The sequence below is a fragment of the Corapipo altera genome, unplaced genomic scaffold, assembly GCF_003945725.1.
Source record: "Corapipo altera isolate COAL_440 unplaced genomic scaffold, ASM394572v1 71, whole genome shotgun sequence".
NCBI lineage: Eukaryota > Metazoa > Chordata > Aves > Passeriformes > Pipridae > Corapipo > Corapipo altera.
In genome coordinates this window covers 1,663,930-1,673,280 of record NW_020884916.1, presented here as the reverse complement: position 1 = coordinate 1,673,280, position 9,351 = coordinate 1,663,930, and the positions used below count along the sequence as shown (strand labels likewise).

Genomic DNA, 9,351 nt, shown 5'->3' with positions numbered 1-9,351 from the left:
ATCAGCCCAGCGCTCTGTAACCCCCAGGCCACATCGCCCAGTGGCAGATCCGCTCGTCCCTTGAACACCCCCAGGGGTGGTGACTCCTCCTCCTCCCTGGGCAGCCTTGTTCCAGTGTCCAAACACCCCCAACAGTGAAGACTCTGCAGTTCTGCCCCCGCTGCTGTGGGTCTCACCACCCTGCCTCCAGTCCCTGTGCCACCATCAGCTCCATCACCTCTGTCCTTTATCCTTGTCCCTCTCCTGGCAGACCCTGACCAAGACCTGGCTCCTTATAACCCTGGGTAGAATCACAGAAGCTTAAGGGTTTGGAAGGGATTTTAAAGATCATGTCGTTCCACCTCCCCTGCCCTGGGCAGGGACACCTGCCACTATCCCAGTGGCCTTGGACACTTCCAGGGATGGGGCAGCCGCAGCCTGTTGCAATGTCTCACCTCAGCACCCAGATGGGTTTGCCCTGAGGTCTTTACCCCTTTACCCACTGGGGATTTGCAGCAGGTTTGTGCCCCCTGTGCCAGGCTGTGCTGAGGATCCCTCCCTGGCCTGTGTGTGTTCCCTGCCGTGGTGACACTGCCCTGTCCCCCCCAGGTGGCCTTGCCAGCACTGTCCCCCACCATGCAGATGGGCACCATCACACGCTGGGAGAAGAAGGAGGGCGACAAGATCAGCGAAGGGGATCTCATAGCAGAGGTATCCTGGGCTGCTTCCTCCTGAGCTGCACGTTGTGTCCTGGGTGCTGTCCCAGAACTGTGTGTCCTGGGTGACCCTGGGACAGACTGGGAGGCTCTGAGCTCACCAGTTCCATTGCCATCACCATGTTCCTGTTCTCTCTCGAAGGTGGAGACAGACAAAGCAACAGTTGGCTTTGAGAGCCTGGAGGAATGCTACTTGGCCAAGATCCTGGTGCCAGAAGGAACAAGGGATGTGCCTATTGGGGCCATAATATGTATCACGGTAGAAAAGTATGTATTTTGGGAACCCTTGAGTTGAATTCTCTCTCTTGGGACTTCTGGGGTGCCTTGATGGCCCCTAAGCCTTTCACACATCTGACTGGGTCTGGGGCTCTGTGTTTTCTTCTAGGCCTGAATATGTTGATGCCTTTAAAAATTACACCCTGGATGCTGCAGCAGCTGCTCCCCCTGCAGCCTCAGTGCCTCCCCCTCCAGCTGCAGCTCCCCCACCACCACCTCAGCCTTCTCCTCAGGCTCCTGGCAGCTCTTACCCTCCTCACATGCAGGTAAGAGAACATTTAAGGCTTGTTGCACTCTTTTTCTACCACTGGCATTGCTGCCTGTGGGGCATTTTGTCATACAAACTGCCTGGAGTGGGGATTTATTAACTGATTGCAGGAGCATGTGTCACTTCAATTGTTATATGCTTAAAGCAGGTGTTGTGGGAGATTCCAGGAAGCTTTTTTCAGGGATTTATTTTAGCATCCCAGCTGCTAGTGGAGAAAAGGCTTGTCTCTCCAGGGTTGTTGTCTTGAAAAACCTGCTGTTTGCATTATTTGGGCAGTTCTGGTGTAAAAAGCCCTCATGTTTAGTGTGAATAAGCTGTGCAGGCCCTGCTCACATCTCAGAGCAGAACTCAAGTCTGTGACACTCTGATGAACACACCAGCTGGGTTTGTGGGTGACTAAAAATGAGTTGTGTTTGTGGATAATCCTTTTACCTTGCTTAGATACTGAACTGTACATCCACTGTTGCCTTTGAGCACTTTGTGGCAGGGCGTTCTGTGACATTCTTTTGAAAAAGAAAATTTGAGATACCAAACCTCATCCCACGGATAAAACACGTGGGAACTGATTTGTCTGAGATGTCACTCCAAGTCAGTAATTACAGAATTAAGGAATGGCTTCTTAATCTGTGTTTTGCCTACTAAACTTCCTTCTACTTGCCTCATCTGCCCAGTTTTGCTCCCCATGTGTTTGTCACAGCCCGAGTGACTTGCTTCAGCCTTCCTTTTAGCCCTGCAGGGAGCAGCTGCCAGATTCTCCTGGTGGGCTGGTGGTAATGATTATTTTGATGTGGAGGTCTCTTGCTCTTTGCTGTTGCTTTCTTGCTCAGGCCTTGCTAAGAGAAGCCAAAGCAGCACTGTGGGACAGCACTGTGCTTTGCTGTCATGGAGCCAGATCTAGGAGTGCATTAAAGACTGGCTGCTTCTTTAGGTTGGCATCATTTATCAGGGGTTACAACTGTGTTCCTGATCCTTTTGGAGTAGCAGGACCTGATTCTCTTGTGTTCTCTGGCTTCCCAGATCACCCTCCCTGCTCTGTCACCCACCATGACAATGGGCACAGTGCAGAGGTGGGAGAAGAAGGTGGGGGAGAAGCTGAATGAGGGAGACTTACTGGCCGAAATTGAGACAGATAAAGCCACAATAGGTGAGTCCAAAGCCAAGAAGGGATCCCTTAAAAAGATCCACAGCAGCCTCTGCCAGCTGTTCTCTGGCTGCTCAGGGTGTGATGCTGTGGGACAGCTAAAACAGGTCTTGTTAACTTCTCGTTGCATTGGAGAGCTAAACATTGGAGTTCCTAAAAACATTTCTATTTCCTCATCAATCCTTCTTGGCAATGTGGAGAGGTTTCCCTACTAGTTGCACTGAAAAGGATTTTCCTGCCACTAAATACAGGACAGGGCTTTAGCTACCAGGAGCAGCATTTGGAGGAACTCCTCAGCTGCATCAGACACCAAAGCAGGGTTGTTTCTGTCCCTCACAGGCTTCGAAGTGCAGGAGGAAGGCTACTTGGCAAAGATCCTGGTGCCTGAAGGAACAAGAGATGTGCCACTGGGAACTGCTCTCTGCATCATTGTGGAGAAAGAGGCTGATATTCCAGCCTTTGCTGACTACCAGGCTGCTGCAGTGACTGACATGAAGGCAGCAGCTCCTCCTTCTCCTCCTCCTCCACCAGTAAGGACCATTCTGGGCACGTGAGAGAAGTCATGGGGACCACTGAGAAGCCTGGTCTGAACTGTTGTGCTGGTTTGACAGTGTGAAGCCCTGGCTTCAACAGAAGTGCTTCTGATCTGTGAATGCAAGGCTGGTCCATGTGTTGGAGAGAAGTGATCACTAGTTTGCTTTCCAAAAACTAGAGCAGATTCATCATGATCTCTTCTCCAGCCTGTTGCTCGTCCCAGTTTTAATGCTTCTAATCCTTGAGAATGGGGAACATAAGTTCTTTACCTCACCTGTTTTTTTGGTGTGTAGTCCAGCAGCTCAATTGGCCTCCTTCCCAGGGAATTTCTGATTTAATTTCTGCCACCGGGAAACTTCTCTGAATCTGAAAATTCCTTCAGATTAGTGACTATCTTTGCTGTTCTCCTGACTGGTCATTAGCTGGGCCAGTTCTCATACTGTACCTTCCACTGATGGCTTTGATCCTTCTGTTTAAGGTGATGCCAACTCCTGCTGCTGCTCCTCCTCCTCCCCAGCCTGCTGCTGCTCCCACTCCTGCAGCTCCCACAACTCCCCGGACAGGAAGGATCCTGGTTAGTCCCCTGGCCAAGAAACTGGCAGCAGAAAAAGGGATTGACCTTGCCCAAGTGAAAGGTAGGTTTCCTTTCCACTTCCTTGCCCTCACTGTCAAGTGTCTGTACCTGTAGATCTGTGATTTCCCTGTTCCAGGAGTTGTGTTAAATGATTTCTCCCTTTTGAATTATAAGTGGTACCTTTAGAAGGTTGCAAATAATTGAAATCCTCTTGCATTTTCTTTTGACTCTCTCAGGTACTGGACCAGATGGCAGAATCACCAAGAAAGATGTGGAGTCATTTGTGCCAACAAAGGCTGCTCCAGTGAGTGGGCTGGCAATGTGTAGGGATGGCTCTTAGAGGAATGGAAATGCTCTGCAGAGGTGCAGTTCCTGCATGGGACTGGCACTGCTGGGTTGTGTGGGCTGTAAGGTTGCAAAGCTTCACCTGCCAGATACACAGATGAAGCTTTGTTCCTTTATTTGTCCCTTTGATATTCCACTGAGACAAAATTAGTGTGCTCCCACCCCTTTGTTTGGGTGCTGAATGGTTGTGGATTGAGGTCAGCTCAGTCCCAACTGACCCAGCAGTACTGGAAAGAGGGGATCAGAAGGAAAGCCAGACTTAGGAACCACCAGCCTGCTGCTGTTGTTGGCCCAAATGCCTCCTGATGCCATGGCTTGTCTCTTCTGTGAGCTGGTGCAGGTGTTGCTGTGTGTGCTGCTGGCAGGGCAGTGAAAATGAAATAGTACATTTAATAATCAAGTGTAGGGCTTGGAAGGAACCCTGTGGGTACTGGAGAGGTGAGGCTGAGTAGAAAGAGCTGCTGCTCTTAACAAGAGGCAGCTGAGCCCCAACACTTGTCCCCCGCACTGTTGCAGTTTTCATTTGGGTGATTCTGAGGGTGATGCTGCTGTTCTCTGCAGGCTCCAGCTCCAGGGGCAATTCCTGCAGCTGCTGCAGTGGCAGCAGCACCCGAGGGGACCTTCACAGACATCCCCATCAGCAACATTCGGAGGGTAAGGACATGTTGTTCCTCTCCCAGACCGTTATTTTTTTGCAGTGGTGAATTTTCCAGCCTGGTTGATGTTTCTCCCTCAGGTCATTGCTCAGAGGCTGATGCAATCCAAACAAACAATACCTCATTACTACCTTTCCATCGATGTCAACATGGGAAAAGTCCTGGTGCTAAGGAAAGAACTCAATCAGGTAAAGCATTTGCCCACCCTGGGTTTGGTGGTTCAGTTGTGGATCAGTTCTGGGCTGAGACCTTTCAGCCAGGTACTGTCCTGCTGATTTCTGACTTCCCTAAGAGAGCTGCTCTGTGCTCTGCTTGGTGGGGATCCATTATTCCATGTGGAAAGCAGGGCAGAAAAGGTTTTAACTGTAAGAAGGGTAGAAAATTTAAGCAAGATAATAATTCTACACTAAGTTTGGGGAGAGACAGACGTTAAAAACTACTGTACCTTCTTAAATTATGAAGGAGATGCATTCACCTCCGAAATTATCTTTGAATGTTAATGTTTGCAAGTAGTGTGATTGTTTTCTAACATTTTTTCTGAACAAGGGTGCATGGCTGTGACTGCCCACGTTGGTTGGGGGTGATGTGTAGGAGACAAACTGACACCTGGAATCTCTTTATTTGCAGGAGGAAAACGTTAAGCTTTCTGTCAATGATTTCCTAATTAAAGCTTCTGCTTTGGCATGCTTGAAGGTGCCTGAGGCAAATTCTTCGTGGATGGACACAGTTATTAGGCAGTAAGTTTATGGTGCTGTCAAAGCCAGAAACTTTCTCTGTTCAGTGGAGAGTTCGTGGCAAAACACAACTGCTGGGATTTGAGGGAGAGCAGAAATAATGCAAAGGTTGAGGGGCTTTCATTAAAGTGCTAAGAACCTTAAGGATGGTGTGCCAGGTGAAATAGTCATGGCCAAATTCATATTAGTTTAGGGTTGTCTGAACAGTGCTGAGTTTCTCTTGCTGGAATGAGGTGGCCCATGTGTGTGTGTGCTGCAGGAACCACGTGGTGGACGTGAGCGTGGCCGTCAGCACCCCCGCGGGGCTCATCACCCCCATCGTGTTCAATGCCCACATCAAGGGCCTGGCTGCCATCAGCAAGGATGTGGTTTCCTTGGCAGCCAAAGCCAGGGAAGGGAAACTTCAGCCTCACGAATTCCAGGTGAGAAACCCGGGGTGGGTGTCAAACACGGCCGCCCTTGAGTTGTTTGAAATGAGCAAAGGCTGTCAGAGAGTCACGGAATATCCTGAGCTGGATTGATCCACAGGGATCATCAGGGCAACCCCTGGCCCTGCACAGACATCCCAACAATCCCACCCTGTCCCTGAGAGCATTGTCCAAACACTCCTTGAGCTCTGGCAGCCTCAGGGCTGTGACCAGTGCCCTGGGGAGCCTGTTCAGTGCCCAAGCACCCTCTGGGCTCCCCTCAGTCTCATGTTTCCATGAAAACAGCATTTGTAGTTTGACCATGGATGTGGTTTTTTTTCTTGTAGGGTGGTACTTTCACAATTTCCAATTTAGGAATGTATGGGATTAAGAACTTCTCTGCCATAATCAATCCACCTCAAGCCTGCATCCTCGCAGTGGGCTCCTCAGAGCAAAGGCTGGTGCCAGCTGATAATGAGAAAGGGTAAGTTCTCATCTCAGTCTGAATCCAGACTCTGACATAATGGCTGGTTTTCTAACATTCCCATTAGATAATAATTTAAAAAAACCTAAAATTTATTGTTGACACTGTGCTTTCAGTACCTTCTGAAGTACAGTGAGATCTGAAAGAGTCACACAGGTGTTAAAGAGAATTGCAGTGACTGAGGAGGGATTTGGCACACGTTTATTCTTGAAACCTCTTTGCAAGTTGAGGAAAACCTGTTTCTTTCTTTGTGGGGCAGGATTAAGCTGAGGAGATGTCTGGGGTCCACAACAGTTCAGGCACCTGTTCCTCTTCAACAACTTGCTTAAATTTGCATTTAGGAAAACCTAAGGGATGGGTTATAATCCAAGTGACCTGTGTATAATATCCCCTTGCTTGGAACTTGCACTAGCACAGACCCAGGAGAATGCTTAGGTTTACTGGAAATTTTAACAGTCCTGGGTGTCTCTCCCTGACCATGAGGACACTGGGTAAAGTGTCTCTTTGACTGTGTGGGGCTGTTCTTGTGATGCAGAGAAAGATGAGCTGCCTGTCCTAAGGGGAACACACAAAGGGGGATCTCAGTGTCTCAGTTAAGTCAGTTCCTTAGTTTTCCTTAGAAAAGGAACGAACATGATCTGCTCTCCAGGAGTCCCCAGGGAGAAACATCTGTCACCAAGCACCACCTTCTATTCCTGGCCCTCCAAGAAAAGCTTTCCTGCTCTGTGAGTGGCACTGACTTGCAGGGACCCTGTTAACCTTCTCTTTTTCTTCTCCTATTGTTTTTCCCTTCCAGCTTTGACGTGGCCAGCGTGATGTCTGTTACCCTGAGCTGTGACCATCGTGTTGTGGATGGAGCAGTGGGAGCACAGTGGCTTGCAGAGTTCAAGGGTTTCCTTGAGAAGCCAGTAACCATGCTGCTATAATTTACCCAAGCAAGCAGAATTTTCCTGGGTCACACTGTTGTGTTTTAAACAAGCTATTTAGACTGTAGTGTTCCGACTTTAAGAGAGTTCCTTTTTTAATTTAAAATATGTATTATATTATCTGGTAATGTTATTTACCAGTCTGTACAGAAAAAAAGTTTGCAAAAGTGCTTTTCGGAGCAATATTACAGCTACACTGTATTTTTATACAGTTAGTTAACTTGCAAACTCTTCCAAAAACAGAGTTAAGCATCCCAGATTTAAAGCTGACCCTGGCAGAATGCCCACTGCCAGCTGCTCCTCAAAAAAGGGGTGCAAACCAACAATGTCATGTTCTCAGAAATATGAATTACAGTCATCTCTTCACAGGAGTGCAGATGAGATTGGTCACTGAAACAAGTCAGCAGAAGGTGAATTCCCACATTGTCCCATCCCTGGGGTGGGTGAGATGGCAAACGCACTGAGGGACCGAAGTGCCTGGGGTTAGTTTCTCAAAGGCCAAGTGCCAGTGTTCCAAATCTTTCTTGGAATTTGGCTCTGGTCTGGATCCTCTCAGCTACGTGATCCCTTCTGAGCACTTTAAGGTGAAGGAGCAGTGCTGGCTGTGGGGTCACAGCTCTCGGGTCCCGCAGGGGACGTGCTGTCTGCTCCTGGACTTTCACTCACATGTGCTTTCTGTCTGAAAGCTCTTCAGTTGCTGTTCCTCCTGCTGAGTTACCACCACACCCTGATGCCATGGAAGTAACTGTTTTGCAGAATGTTCAGGAGAGTCCGTGTGTTGGAAGCCAATGTAGACAAATCACACATGCTGATAATCCCACCAGTGGATATTAAATCATGTGAGGACTTGAATGTTTGGAATTTTTTATTTCAGGCATTCTGACATAGGAAGCTCTGACTTAGTCACTGGAATTGGAGACCTTCCCTGACTTGTCTATGTTGTGCCAGCCTCAGCAAGCTGCAGAATGTGCTCTCCATGTATATATTGTATGTAAGGTGCTTCACTAGTTCGTTGGACTTATGTCCAGTTACCCCAGTGATTGCATCCTGCAAGGGGTGCAGTGCTGAACATTCTTAAATTCCACTTTCCACATGGAAATGTTCGTGTAAAAAGGACAACTGTGCAGTAATGACAAAAGTGACCAGGAGAATTAAGTAGGGGGGAAGAGTTTTAACAGAAAGAGTTCAAGCTGATCCGTTATTCTGTATATTGCATTAAGTACTGTCTCCTGTAAAGTTCTACAGAATTCACTAAAGATATTGAAAGAAAATACTATGGAAATTAAATATTTTTGTGGGAACTACTTAAGTGTCTGGTTGCTGTGATACCTGGTTTTCATGCCTTGCTTAAGCAAAAAAAAAAAAAAAAAGTGCATTAAGGTTTTGGATTTGAATGATCTAAAATACCCTGATTCCAGACTCGCTCTAGTGAATCCATGTTCCATTAAATGTTTGGAATTGACAACTACTAAACCCTGTTCCAGTGCTTTTCTCTTCAGTCGTGTGTGGCTTTACTGTACTGCTCTGCAGCCTTTCAGTCTGGCAGTGGAACTCACCCTATTAACCCCAGATTTCATCCCCGACGTTCCAAAATTCCTGCTTTCTTGCTGTCTGCAGCAGTGACCTGGAACCTCCCTCTCTGCAGTGCTCACCTGGGCCACCTGCAGGGCTGGGTGTGCCACACCTGGGCGGGTTGTCCCAGCATTGAATACTCGTGAGAGCTGCTCTAACCATGTGAATCCAGTCCATTTATGTAAAAAACACACATCACAACTGTTACTGCTGCTCCTTGAGGCAACGTGAATGATGTAGTAAAGCATCTACAGCTTTCAACTGTAGATACACAAGTACTGTAACTGTAAATATTCAAGTACTCCTTGACTATTTACAGTCTTTATTTATTTTTTCTGAAGTTTGGTGGTGCTAGTATTCCTCCATCCATCCTTTTCTACTTGCATCTTCTAAGGGTGAGATATTCACCCCTAAAGATCAAATAGGGTTAGGTTTAGGGTGTCTTTTCCAACCTCAATGACTGAATTGTTGTGATTTGAGTTTGTTTTTTTATTTTCCACAAAAAGAAGGACCTGAGGACCCCAGGATGGGGGGTGACGTCAGACACTGGCTTAAGAGTATGATGCTGTTGAGAGTTGGATTTCTTCGAATCATGATCTTGGGAGGTCTCTTCCACTGACTGAGGTCTGTCCTCAGTGACCGTGAATTTTTTGAGGTTTGGGTGGGTTTTGTTCCCCAAAAAGAAGGACCTGAGGACCCAGGATGGGGGTGACCTCAGACACTGGCTTAAGAGTATGAT

General features: G+C 47.7%; 1 protein-coding gene across 1 annotated transcript in view; it reads left to right on the top strand.

Moving 5' to 3' along the window:
- Positions 1-8,444, top strand: part of DLAT (dihydrolipoamide S-acetyltransferase) — a 10,687-nt gene extending 2,243 nt beyond the window's left edge. The window contains 14 exon segments of the mRNA XM_027655418.1: positions 496-562; positions 564-690; positions 838-962; positions 1,081-1,237; positions 2,257-2,383; positions 2,720-2,910; positions 3,393-3,549; positions 3,725-3,792; positions 4,395-4,487; positions 4,570-4,677; positions 5,117-5,226; positions 5,483-5,645; positions 5,978-6,114; positions 6,911-8,444. Of these exon segments, the coding sequence (XP_027511219.1) occupies positions 496-562; positions 564-690; positions 838-962; positions 1,081-1,237; positions 2,257-2,383; positions 2,720-2,910; positions 3,393-3,549; positions 3,725-3,792; positions 4,395-4,487; positions 4,570-4,677; positions 5,117-5,226; positions 5,483-5,645; positions 5,978-6,114; positions 6,911-7,040 (1,760 nt within the window). The 3' untranslated portion in view covers positions 7,041-8,444.
- Positions 8,445-9,351: the final 907 nt, after the last annotated feature.